Source organism: Calliphora vicina, chromosome 1 (genome assembly GCF_958450345.1).
Source record: "Calliphora vicina chromosome 1, idCalVici1.1, whole genome shotgun sequence".
In the NCBI taxonomy this organism is placed as follows: Eukaryota; Metazoa; Arthropoda; class Insecta; order Diptera; family Calliphoridae; genus Calliphora; species Calliphora vicina.
The window spans coordinates 158,554,369-158,568,975 of NC_088780.1; the positions used below are offsets into that span (position 1 = coordinate 158,554,369).

The 14,607-nt window shown below is 25.8% G+C and overlaps 1 protein-coding gene across 4 annotated transcripts in view; it reads right to left on the bottom strand.

Moving 5' to 3' along the window:
• The window catches only part of snu (snustorr), a 121,874-nt gene that overhangs the window by 40,706 nt on the left and 66,561 nt on the right, over positions 1 to 14,607 (bottom strand). For 2 of the 4 annotated variants that reach the window (XM_065516398.1, XM_065516397.1), the window contains exon 2: positions 1,729 to 1,826. The exons of the other annotated variants lie outside the window; for them this stretch is intronic. In XM_065516398.1, the coding sequence (XP_065372470.1) occupies positions 1,729 to 1,739 (11 nt within the window). In that variant the 5' untranslated portion in view covers positions 1,740 to 1,826. The remainder of the gene's footprint in view (positions 1 to 1,728; positions 1,827 to 14,607) is intronic. 4 annotated transcript variants of the gene reach the window in all.

The following is a 14,607-nucleotide window of genomic DNA, read 5'->3' on the forward strand; positions in this document are numbered from 1 at the left end:
GTTTTGTAATTAAAATGCTAAATAATAATTAAATCTACAAATTAAGTAATTGTTTAATATTAAAATTTAAATAAATTTGAAATTAATTGAGCATTTTAAAAATTGAAAGATGAAGAACAAATTTTATTAAAAGCTTGTTTGTAAATCTTGTTTTCTAGGTCAGTATTATTTTATTATTATGCAGATGAAGATTAAATCAAATAATTTAAGCAAAATCTATTGTTTGAGATATTGAAACAAATGTGCAAAATATATAAATGTTTAACCATCAACAAAACTTTATTATTCTTTTTATATGTTGAATTTTAAAACTCGAAACTTTTTTCACATGTGTGTCACTTTATAAAGTTGTTAAGTCTTTTGTTTTTAGAAATCTATACAGCGAATGACAAGAAACTCTTGAAATGACTCATTTTTGCCATGAATTTTTGTTTAATTTAAATACAATTCGTTTTAGGAAAGGTCCTTTTTTATTGCCAAAATTCTCTTTGCCCAAATAAAACCTTTAATTTTATTTAGGCCATTAAACTCAGTTATGCAGTTTGAATTTTAAATTATAATACCTTTATGCTTTTTGAATTTTAAAACAAAAAAGAAAATATGGTCGGTCAAGCTGATCATAGTATACCCTACACTGAGTAAATGGGCAAACAAATTTTTCTTTTAAAATTCAATAATTTATTTATGGACCGATCGCCATGAAATTAGGTCGTGTGATTTATTTATTTGGATACCAAAATTTTATTTATGCTCGATTTTAGGAAGGGGGCCTTATGGACCGATCATCATAAAGTTAGGTGACATGACCTCCTATATGTAAAACTTATTTGGAGCGAGATTTGCATAGATACTTCTAAAAATTAAACATTTATGACCGATAAAGTCCTATTTCGAGAGGACATTTGTATGGAGACTAAGTGAATTTTTACAGACGGCCGGAATAAAATCTTAGTCTCAATGTTATATTAACTGTATTCCATGTGTACGGTTTGTGAAGAAAGTATCTTTCATCATAATTCTCAAGCTATTTTCTTTAAAAAATACAGTTGTACGCAAGATTTTCTATGAAAAATACAGAATACTGTTATACAGACGATTTTCTACAGAAAATAAGGTTATACACTACATTTCTATAGAAAATACTGTTATACAAATGAATTTCTATAGAAATTTGTAATACATAACATTTGTAGAGAAAAACATCTGCACAAACGCATTATACCCTCCCCACTATGGTGGAGTAGGGTATAAACACTGTTACTTACACTATAATGTTCAAAAGATACGCCATCTTTTGTAAATCCCACATTTTTAAGTAAATTTGCATACAAAATTTATTTCGTTAAATTTGCACTGAGAATCTTTTGAAATAAAATTTAGTAAATTTTCAATCTTAACCGAAATTGGATAAGATTGAAAACTCATTTATTCTATTTACTTTTCTACAGCACTGTTCATTTGCCCAGAAACTATTTATTATAAGATAAAAATTCTCTATAAACTGAAACCTTTAATTGAATATTAAACAAAAAAATCTGAATATCTATAATTATACGATTTATTCAAGAGGAACAATTCAAAACAATTTCATGTTCGATTGTTTTATGTTTGAAAAAAATTAAATACTAGGCACCATAACTACATATTTATTATACAAAAATAAAGGTATTTGTTTAACTTTAAAAAAAATGCAATAAAAAAAATATTATAAATTTCAAAAGTACTTACGTTATAAGCATGATGTGTAAATTTTGTATTTATTTATAAGTATATTTTAATATTTTTACTATATATTTTATGATTATTTCTTTAGGTAGATGGACTTTCTAATAAAAGCAAAAAATTAAATAAAAAAAACAAAAGAAAAAAAATTAACAAATTTAACAAAAAACACTAAACAATTCAAAAATTATAATTGTTAAAATCACAATTTATTGTTAGAACAAAATTTTATGCATTAAACTTCAGTAATTAATTAATTTTCAGAAGCAACCATGTTCTCACTGAAACCGTTTAAAAGCTGCAAGAAAAAGAAGAGGGAGAGAGAGAGAGAAAATAAGAATTAAACAAGGTTAAATAAAAATATTTATTGTCAAGCGAAAATAGTAATTATTTGCATTATTACTTTTGGCGGTTTTTTTTCAAATTATTTTGGCAACAAACAACAAACTGATTACATATTCTTAAAGCTGCTTATGGCTGAAAGAAAGACATTAAAGAAATACATAAAATTTAATCAAAAATAACTTAAAATTACCGCAATATAAACGGAATTTTTGTTATTATTATTCTAGTACTGTAGTACTGCACGTACTGCGGCTAAACAAAATGTCAATTATTTCAAAACAAAATCGTTTTGATCAGTGATGAGTTACAAGAGATAAAATAGTGATCACCTACATACTGCACACATTTTTACTGTTAATCTTACTTTAATCCCAATTAAAACTATAGTTAAAACTTAACCTTAAAATAACTTTGCATGCTTTGCTTCTAAACAGCTGATTTCATTTATGTTTTTGTTTTTGTATAATTATTTAATACTACTTCAAATTACATTGACTTTTGATGAATTTGAGAAATATTATTATTTAATATTTAACAAAAAAAACCCAACATGTGGGTTTTGGCATTTTAACTATTTTTCCGTTCTTCGTTATAAAAAAATTCAAAATTTTTTTAACTTAGATCATTTTTCAAGAAACCTTGTTACGGTCAATGTTGTACTTTGTCTTCCATATGACTTTTAAGAAGAAATTAAAAAAAAAAACCTAAAAAAATACTATAAAAATATGGTACGAGAAATAATAATTTTTTAAGTACATATAAACTACTTAAGTCAGCACAAGCAAAACAAAAACAAATCTAAACTTAAACAAAACAAAAAAACTAAATAAATTGTAAACAAAATAACAAAACAAAAATATTAAATAAAACTCAACTTTAATTTAAGTACAAATAAAAATATATAAAAAAAAACTAAAAACAACTCAGCAGTTAAGTCAGTCGTTGACATTGAGGTATTCATCAGTTTTGTTTTGTTGAAATTGGCGAAAATTATTAGCGATGCTACAAAAAAGTGGGAGTTTCCGCAAAAAAGTACTTTTTAAGAATCACTTAATCACACAATTAAAGAATCACTTAAAATTATAAGACAATTAATGGCAAACGTTTTAAATAAGTTTGTTGAACCTGTTTAAATAAAAATCCATGTAACTGGGTACTAAAGTTTAGATTTAAGTACCAAAAATTTATAAAAAAAAGTATTTGTTTTATATAATTTAAATTTAATGAACTAATAATGTCTATGTAAGTGTTATAAAGATAATTAAAGCTGCTTTGAGATTATATCCATCCAGCCAATAAAGAATTGCCCAAAAAAAAGTTTTTCACCAAATTCTCATTAATTTTTATCAAAAAATTGAAAAATTATACTCTGATTTTTTACACTTTTACACAGCAAAAACTTGAACAAAATTCCATAAAAAATACAACTTTTTTTGGATTTTTTTTTCTTGTTTTTGTTTTTTAAAAGTGTAAAAAAATCAGAGTGTAATTTTCCATTTTTTTTAAATGAATACCCTCATTATTTTGGACTAAAATATTTTTAAGCTTAAAAATGTTTAAATCTTAGGGAACTTTTTGAAAATTTTGGGCATGCAGCTTTTGTGTATTATTTTCAGAACAAGAAAAACGAGTAACATTCTGAAAATGTCACCCTCAAAAAGGCACTAAATGTTACATTTTAATGATTTTAAAACCTAAAAATATCCATGGATAAGAAAATGTTTGAAAAATTATATTTTCTCCATTCAGTATTAACTGTTATTTCCAAGTATTTAAATCTGACAACAAGTTTGGAATCAAGAAAAATATTTGAAATTCAACATTTTCAAGTATAAAAATTCAAAGGTTTGAATTATAATCACATCAACATTTGATATCCAACATGATTCTCAAACTAAATTCAAACCTAAATAGAGGTTTCAATTTCATTTCAAGTTTATTTGAGAAAAAAAGTTTCTATTGGATTCAACATTTTCAAGTATAAAAATTCAAAGGTTTGAATTATAATAAAATCATCATTTGACATCCAACATGATTATCAAACTGAATTCAAACCTAAAAAGAGGTTTGAAAAAAAAACGTTTGAGAAATGGCATTTTCTTAACTTGGTATCAACTTTTGTTTCCAAATCTAAATGTAAATATTATACATTACAAATACGTTTTCCGTCCTAATTTTTAATGATTTTCAAACCTAAAAATATCCATGCATTTTTAAAATGTTTGGATTTAACATTTTCAAGTATAAAACAATCATTTGATATCCAAAATGATTTTTAAACCGAATTCAAACCTTGATATAAGTTTAAATTTAATTTCAAATTTATTTGAGAAAAAACATTTGATAAATGGCATTTTATTAACTTGATATCAAATGTTATTTTCAAAAAATGTTAAAATTTAAATGTAAATATCCATGCCAGAGAAAATGTTTGAAAAATCATATTTTTTTCCCATTCAATATCAACTATTATTCCCAAATCATTCTCTAAACCTAACGAAAAGTTTGAAGTCAAGAAAAATATTAGAAAAATTTAGTTTTCTCAAATAACGATTTTCAAACCTAAAAATATTCATGCTTGAAAAAATGTTTGAAACATTTTATTTTCTCCATTCAATATTAACTGTTATTCCCAAATTGTTTTCAAACCTGATAATAATATTTGAAAAATAGAGTATTCTCAGTTTGGATTTAACATTTTCAAGTATAAAACAGTAATTTGATATCCAAAATGATTTTTAAACCGAATTCAAATTTCAAGTTTATTTGAGTAAAAATGTTTGATAAATGGCATTTTCTTAACTTGTTATCAAATGTTATTTTCAAAAACTTTGAATAAGAAAATGTTTGAAAAATTATATTTTCTCCCATTCAATATCAACTGTTATTACCAAATCGTTTTCAAACCTGACAACAAGTTTGAAGTCAATTGAGTTTACTCAACTTGATATAAAGTTTTTCTCAAATAATGATTTTTAAACTTAAAAAAACAACGCATGAGAAAATAATTGAAAAATTATATTTTTTAAGAAAAATATTTTTGGCAAAATAGAGTTTTATCACTTACAAACACATACAATTACTAAGTCTGCTCTTTGACCCATCAAACACAAAGTAAAATTTTTGAAATATAATGACATTAACATTTAATATCCAACATGATTCTTAAACCGAAATTCAAATCTACCCAGAGATTTGAGTTTCAAATTTATTTTAAGTAAACCATATTTGATAAATGACATTTTCTCAACCTGGTACCAAAGGTTATATTCATAAAATGTTAAAATCTTAACATCAAAGTATAAACAAATGCTTGAAAACTAATTTTTTCTCAACACGATTCCCAAATCATTCTCAAAACAGACGACAAGTGTTGAAGCCATGATGAATATTTTTAAAATGGAGTTTTTTCTCAGCTTGATATTAATTTTTTTCAAACTTAAAAACACCAAAACATGAGAAAATGTTTGAAAAATTATATTTTTGCAATAAACACTAACTTTCCGTCTTAGGTTTGTTAAGGCTAGATACTTTTAGTCTGCTAGAAATTGTTACAAAATTCAACTAATTGTTGAGAAAACTGTTATTCTCAAATTATGTTCAAGTCATTATTAAATGTTTGATATTTGAGAAGAATTTTGATTTCAAATCATTCTTTCAATTTGATCAGATGTCCTTAGTCTACTTGAAGAAAATATCTCTTAATCGCATTCGAAAATGTTTGACACAATCAGTAACATAATATTGTTGTGGCAGTCATTATTATGATAAAATAATACAATTTGAGAGCAACATTATATCATAATCCTTCATCATTTAAATGTTTGCCACAAATATATAATTGCTCGCTATAAAGGCTTGTGATCATATCGAAATTATTTTTTTTTTTCTCCAGAAACTGTTTTCGAGTGAATATAGGAGAACAATGGGAGCCTTTGATTGGCACTAGAGTAAATTTGACGTCAAACTAAATAGACTATAAAACATAAACAGATAAAAGTATATTTCTTGATATGATGCCACGCCCATGTGAAGTGGGCGTTCTATAAAAACTGGTTAAAACTAAACATTAAATACGTACACAGAGAAAACAGATTCGTGATAGCAACCGAATTTGTTGTTAATCGAATGATTCCATCTTAGTGACCGAATTTTACAGTTGTGGCTACAATATTTTGGAATGGGTAACTAAACATTGGTTGCCTCAACTGAAATTCTTCATTATCAACTGACTTTCTGTTGTTATAACTGAAAAATGCTATGTGTGCAACCGAATCATTCGATTGGCAACAAATTCGGTTGCTATCACGAATCTGTTTTCTCTGTGTATGTCAAAATAACAAAAATATGGAAAATAAAATTAAATTTTATATTGAGGTTGTTTCACATTCTGATTTAAAACATTCATTCTACTTAACCGATATTGCTCATTTTCAAACTTAAACTACTTAGAACAATGACAAACATTTTGCATAAAAATCATTTATTTCAGTGAGATCGTTTTGAAGTGAGCGTGTTTTCCACTAACAGTCGAACAAAGTTAGAAATAAAGAAGTGGCCACTTAAAATCCGTACGGATTAAAGCGAGCATAACTTTAAAATGAAACAACGTATGTTAACATTTTATACATTAAATTAAAGGTAATTTATTAAGCTTTAAAAAAATATAACTGTAGGTTTATGTGCCTTTATTTCAAATAAATTGTCTGGATTTTCTTGTTATGACTCCCATTAATAGCTGTACAACTTTTCTTCCCACTTCTACCGTTATTCCAGCATATCTATTCCACTTTTTTCTCATCAAAATCTGGTTATTTACTGTACCTGCACTCTTTTTCAATTTACGTTTAACAATTGACCAATATATCTCGATTGGACGAAGATTTGGGCAATTTGTTTAATTGATGTATTTTGGTATAACATTAATATTATTCTCATTATACCACTTCATAGTTGTATTTGAGTAATGACAACTTGTCATTGAGTACTGACAACTTGGCTAAAACTTTGTATCAGATGTATGATGTCTTATAAATGGCAGCAATCGATTTTCCAAACTCTCTTTTTATATAAATTCTTCAAAAACATGTCTGAAAAGCTTGACTCTTCAAACCGCAGTTGCGGATTGCCTGCATAATTAATATTTTTGTTAAATTTTACGTATTCATACACACAACCTCGAGCTACCCAGACGTAAAATTTTCTGATATCTGCCGAATCTGATATCTGCCGAAAATCAGATTTTGGCTATCTTATAACCCGACAAAGTCGGATTTTCTAGATATTTCTAGGTTACATTTCATATACTAGGTATGGTATGTATACAACAAGATACAATTAAAAGCAAGATTAAAAGTTAGCGATTGTGGAATTGAATACTAACTATAAGCTAATTTGCTGACTAAACTCTTCCTCTAAACTTGCTTTCTAAAATTAAGATTATTTTCAGGAGGATTTAATTGTTCACAAAAGAAATATTTAAATGTTTAAGCTTTTAATTCTTTTAATTTAATTTATTTTCGTAAAGAAAATAGTACCCTCAACTAAACACAAAAAGTACTTAAAAATATAATTCAAAGTGTATTAACACTGAAACTAAGTAGTGTATCTACACTTGAAGATAATAAAAATCATTTTAATAGTCATGATAATAAAATAAAGTATTTCGTAATTATTTTAAATATATTAAAATATAAAAAACAAATAATAGTTAAATGTCTACAACTTATTTTTGTACTTTGGAAGGTACTTAAATATATTTAATATATTTTGTTTAATTGTTAATTTTAATTATGATTTTTTCCAAGCTAAGAAGTATTTAAAAACGCACATTTAATCCAGTTAATTATTACAGTATTACAAAATAATTTAATTTAAAGTTTTAAAATTTCAATATATGTAAAACTGTTCAACTAGTTTTTGTTTTTTAAGATGATGATTAAGTAAATTTAAAAAATTTCAAGTGAAATTTATTTAAAATTAAATCATTATAACTTGTATTTGTTTAAAAAGTAAGCATGTGTTTATTTTTTAAATTAACTACAAGTACATCATCATCATCATCTGACTGATAACTATAGCTCAGGTTTAATGCAATCTTGAGGATGATGTTGATAGACATCATATTAATAATTTTGTCTGAGTGCTATTTACACTGACAGTAAATAGATGTAGAAATATTGTCGTAATATTTGTTTATAATATGTCTCACCAAAACCGTGTTACCTTGTTTTTACTTAAGTTTAATGTATAAGTACATGAATGTAATGTAAACATGGTTTTACCTGCCTTTATGCCAAGGTCATTAAGTAAATAAAAAAATTTTGGTTTTTTTTAAATTTTTTAATATTATTTCCTAAGAAAATAAATATGAAAACCAACCTAGCAATGCGTTAAATTAATCATAAATATTTTATGCATTTAATAATAATATAATCTACCCATAGTGCTGGCTGCATATATACGAGTATCAAAACTTAATGTGCGTTTTAAGATTTGTTTACGTCTCAATATTTTTCATAAAACTTATTTAGGCTTGAAAACGTTTTAACCTTTTTTATACGCGTTTTAAAGATTAAATCAAATTATTTAAATTGAATGATATGCATGGATGGATTTTTTTAAAAGTCATAAACATTTGCGGAAAACTATTAAAAATTCTTTGGCATCAAAATAGCTTAAACGTGACAATTGCGGGAGTAATAAAAATGTTTTATCATTAATAGTTTCTTAAGAAAATTAAAAATTTAAGGCTATGCGTAAATACTAGGGTATACACACACATTTAGAATTAATCGAATTATTCGAATAATTAAATTTTTTTTTTAAATGTAAAGAATGAAGTTTTAATGTCGCTTTTTTAATATTTTATTGTTAAAGAAAAACAAAAAAAAAATAACGTTAAATAAAGTTAACAATTCAAGTATTGATAATGTTAAAAAGCATTCGAAAACAAAGTCTATCATTAAATTTTCAACAGAAATATTCTGATCAGATTAACTCAGATTTGAGATAGTTGGACATGATGCTGATTTCTAATACAATATAAACGTATTAGAACACTTTTATGTCGTTCATTAATTCCGGTTTTAAATTGAGTAACTAATTCTTTAGTAAATTAATTATTCACTATTTCTAAATTATTTATAACAAATTGTATTATACATCCAGCTCTATCAACGTAGCCGAATCTTTGCTTAATAAAGTGATCTTGGGGAATTACACAATAAAGGGTATCTGTCCAAAGTTTGATATCAAAGTTTTATATCGTCAGTGAATGAGGCTAATTTGAAGTCAGGCAGCGCATGATTGACTCATTTACAAATACGCAAAAAGTTTATTACCATGATCGACAAAGATGTTCAACGATGTTCAAAATCATATATACGACGAACTCCATGCTTTTCTTGCAACAAAACTTTAGTTTGCAATATTTGTGTTTGTCATTCACTAGCATCACTAATATACATATATTTTAAGATCATGGCCTTCATCTATTTCAATGTAATCATTATAAATGTCATCCTCAATATCACTTTCGACGACCGTTTCAAAATCATTTTCCATCACATTCAACTCCTCTTTAATCTAAGTTAATATTGTGATTATTAATTGCGATTCTTCTAATATTTTGCCAGCTAAATAATAAATATTTTATTCCGTAACTTTTATTTTCATTGGTTAAAGTCCTAAGTTAAAAATTTTGAAAGATTTGTTTTTAGATTTCTAACTTCTTGCAGTAATATTTATACATTTATAGAAGGAGCTATTGGAACACTCATCTACAGTGATCGAAAGTCCCTTTGTCTTTAGTTAATTGTCGAATTTCAGAAACAATACAATTTTTGTGAGTCATTATTATTTAAATTTGAAGTTATGAAAAATTTTAAGCAATTTAATAAATTAAAATATATGTATATGAACATTTATTCGTTTTATTCGATTATTCTACATAAAATTGTTCGAATTATTCGTTATTCGAAAATGGCCATTTTTAAATTGTTCGAATAATTATTCGTAAGAAATTATTCGATTAATCGAACGATCATTAGTCGAGCGAATACCCTAGTAAATACCTTTTTTTACGACTAGTTCTAAAGATATTTGAAATTGTGATAAATATTTAAAAAATTAACAATTAAAAAATTGTTTCAACCAAAGTAAACAATGACGCAATATGACAATTTATGTAACAAATCTGAACCCAGCTAAATATATTTGGAATTGTATCCATACAGCATCTCGCAATATTTAGCTTCTCAAATTGGTGAATAAATACAGTAAAGTAAGAGCTGGTTCACACACGTCAAGTTTACATGCGCAATTGTTGAGTTTTTAGATGAGAGAGGCGAGGAGATTGGAATGATTTTCCTCTTTTTCTTCCCCTCTCTTCTATAAACTTAAGACTTGTTTAATTAAACTTGACGTGTGTGAACCTCCACTTACACGCAATTTACACGATGATTTTTTTCATGTTTGCCCAGACGTCTGTTTTCTGAAATCTTAATGTAAATTGCGCCTTACTTTACTGCATTTATTCACCAATTCTTTTTTTTTTAATTTTTTAAAAAAATTTTTATTAGTAATAAAAACATGAGTGAGTTTTATCAGAGACGCTTTTCGAATAAACATCAACTGAGTGCCTTAAAGTGTGTTGTGTTTTTCAAGTAAATTCGTGTACATTATAAATTGTGTCTGTATTTCTAAGAATATATAAACGTGTATAAAAAACATTGAGTGGCTATTTAATTCTGTGGTTGTTGTACATGAATAAATAAAGAGTTGTTACAATTTGCAAACTACTAAACGGCTTTTATTTGCAATCAAAAGTATCCGGTTTATTTAAAGGAAATAAACTAACGTTTTGAAAAGATTAAAACGTACACAGAGAAAGCAGATTCGTGATAGCAACCGAATTTGTTTTTAATCGAATGATTCTATCTTAGTGACCGAATTTTACAGTTGTGGCTACAATATTTTGGAATGGGTAACTAATGTTTGGTTGCCTCAACTGAAATTCTTCTTTATCAACTGACTTTCTGTTGTTATAACTGAAAAATGCTATGTGTACAACCGAATCATTCGATTGGCAACAAATTCGGTTGCTATCACGAATCTGTTTTCTCTGTGTAACAATATTAATGTCTTTGTAATCGAGATATATGTATGTAGATAAAAAAATAGGCCAAAAATCTAGGTTGTCCTGATTATTTCCTTATATCTCAGCTATTTGTAGGCCGATTTTCTCGATTTTAAATAGCAATCGAACCGGGTCTATAACGGATATATTGATGTATGAATCGTATATGTACGTTATTTATTATTTAAATTTAATATTAGTTTTGTTCGTTTATTTGTAAATTTTTACTATTTTTACTATTTTTACTAGGTTTGAAAATTCTCAATACAAAAACGAACAGACTAATTATTGCATGCTGTTTATAAAAAAATAAACAAATTGCATCTATCTGTTACTAACTGATTAATATTTATTTAAAAAAACTTTCTGTAAATGAAAAAAAGTGTTGAAAATCATTATGTAAATAAACTAATTATAATAATAATAAAAATTGTAGCAGGTAAATATTAAAATTTTGTACAACAATTTGTGGGGGATTTTGCACAGCATCTTTATTAAATAAATTAAAAGAAATTTTGTATTGCGAAAAAATAAGAATAAGAAATTTAGAATTATAATAATATTCTTATTCATTTTTTCAAATTTCTTGGAAAAAAATTTAATTTAAAATTTCCAAAACTTTTTATATAGAATTTCTTAATATATGCAGTGATAAGTACCATTTAAATATATTTTAGAACCTCTTCGGAAATATTAAATTTAAAATTCCCAAACAATTTTATACAGAATTATAAGATGAAGAGGGCTATTTTGTATGTACCACACTTTGAACAACTTTCCAAAAGCTTCTATAGAATTATTTTCCAAATATTTCAAAATTTTCCACATAAATAAAAATATAAATCTTTAAGAATACAATTGAAAACGCCTATTTTTACAGAATTAAGCAGAATCTCAGTATTGAGTACCTACTTGTCTTAAATCTTTTGTTTAAAAGATAAATATTTACATAATTATTTTACTTAATATCAACGGTTAAAAGGTAACGGAAGCGCTAATTTGGAGTATTTCGGTAACGGTTGCTTAGCGGTAATGTTAATTTGATTTATTTCGGTAACGTTCTGGCTTAAATTATTTATATCGGTCTTCCGATCGGGATGCACCAAGGTTAGACCTATTGGATAGTAATTAAGACACAATTTTCCAGCAAGAACGGTCAAGAACTCTCTGAGTTAGATGAGATCAAAATTGGACATTTTTGCCAAACGGGTGTTTTTTCTCATCCATATAACTTATTACCTATTGTTCTTATCAAAATGTGTCCCAAATAGTTTAGATAGCTATTTCTACAATCTTTCGAAAAAAAAATATTAAAAAAAAAATAAAAAAATTTTAATATTTTTTTTTCTGAAATCAAAAACTTATTTGACTTTTTTTCAAAATTGACCCTATTTTTCTTCTTAAAATAAAGCTTAGATATTTTCCTTGAGGACCTATTTGGTAGCTTAGTGGGATGCGAGTTCGATATCTATCAAAAAAAATGTTTTGTAACTCAACACATGGAATTTTTGACTTTTTTTGCAAAATCAAAAACTTTGTTGACTTTTTCTTCGAAAAGGGCCCTTTTTTTCAACATTATGCTCAGATATTTTCCTTGAAGACCTATTTAGTCGCTTAGTGGGATGCAAGTGGGATTTTTTTTTTGTTTTGTAACTCAAAATATGCAATTTTTTACTTTTTTTTGCAATATCTAACTTTATTTTAAAATGGGCTCTTTTTTAAATATTTTTTTTGCTCAAAAGAAAGCTTCGGTCTATTCCTTTAAGACCTATTTGGTTGCTTAGTGGGATGCGAGTGGGATATCTATCAAAATAAATGTTTTGTAACTCAAGATATACAATTTTTGATTGTTTTTTTTGGCAAAATCGAAGTTTTTTCCAAAATGGCCCCTTTTTTAAATCTTTTTTTTTGCTGAAAAGAAAGCTTAGTTCTATTCCTTTAAGAGCTTTTTGGTCTCGTAGTGGGATGCGAGTGGTATAGTATCAAAATAAATGTTTTAACACAAAAATTGGTGAAAATTTCATCCCGATGGGAAGACATCGATTTTAAAAGTTGGTTCACTTGACGTGAAATCCCCCATATATAATTCAAGAAAATTAAAAACAAGCAGTCATATGTAGTATTGCATACACTTTTAATTCTGTAGATTTTAAAAAAACTCAATTATGTATACAAATCAAAAATTTTTATTTTCATAATAAAATAACGGTGACATACATATTTACGATTATATCGATTTTTGATCTACATATATCTGGATTACTAGGTCATTAACATAGACAATATGGATATCTAATGATAGATATTCAAAGTCTATTGCAATGATGTATACAAGGCTTTAGTAATTTGGACCTACAATTGGTTAAAATCTGGAAAAATATTTTTTAAACCGAAAAAAAAATTTTTAAAAATTTTAAAAAAATAAAATTTTTTTTTACAAATTTTGAAAAAATAATTTAAGTTTAGTTTGGTGAAGGGTTTATAAGATTCGGCACAGCCGAATATAGTTCTTTTACTTGTTTTTACTCCAATTTTTCTCAACAAAATTTTTTATTTCAAAAAATTTTTTTTTATCAGAAAATTTTCTTAATAGAAAATTGTTATTAATATAGAAAATTTCTTATTTTTATACCCTTCACCTTCGTGAGAAGGGTACATATATATAAGTTTGTCATTCCGTTTGTAATTTCTACATTTTTCATTTCCGACCCTATAAAGTATATACATATATTCGATTAAGTCGATTAAGCCATGTCCGTCTGTCTGTCTGTTGAAATCAATTTTCTGAAGACCCAAGATATCTTCGGGATCCAAATCTTCAATAATTCTGTCAGACATGCTTTCGAGAATTTTGCTATTTAAAATCAGCAAAATCGGTCCACAAATGGCAGAGATATGAGGAAAAAACCAAGACAACCTCGATTTTTGACCTATATCTGGATTACTAAGACATTAATATAGACAATATGGATATCTAATGATAGATATTTCAAAGACATTTGCAACGACGTATATAAGGCCATAGTAAGTTGGACCTACAATGGGTCAAAATCGGAAAAAAAATTTTAACCCGAATTTTTCACAAAAAAAAAAGAATTTTAAATTTAAAAAAAAAAATTTTAAAATTTAAAAAAATTAAAAATTTAAAATAACAATCGAACAAAATTAAAAAAACAACTGGAAAAAAAATTAAATTTTGTTTACCTAAAAATATTTAAAATTTTGAAGAATAATTTGGTATACCCTTCACCAAATTATTCTTCAAAATTCAAATTTTAAGATTCGGCACAGCCGAATATAGCTCTCTTACTTGTTTTTTTTAATTCTTTTCTCCAAATTTTTTTTACTAAAAAATAGTTTTTCACCAAAAATTATTTTTAATATAATTCTTAAAGTATACT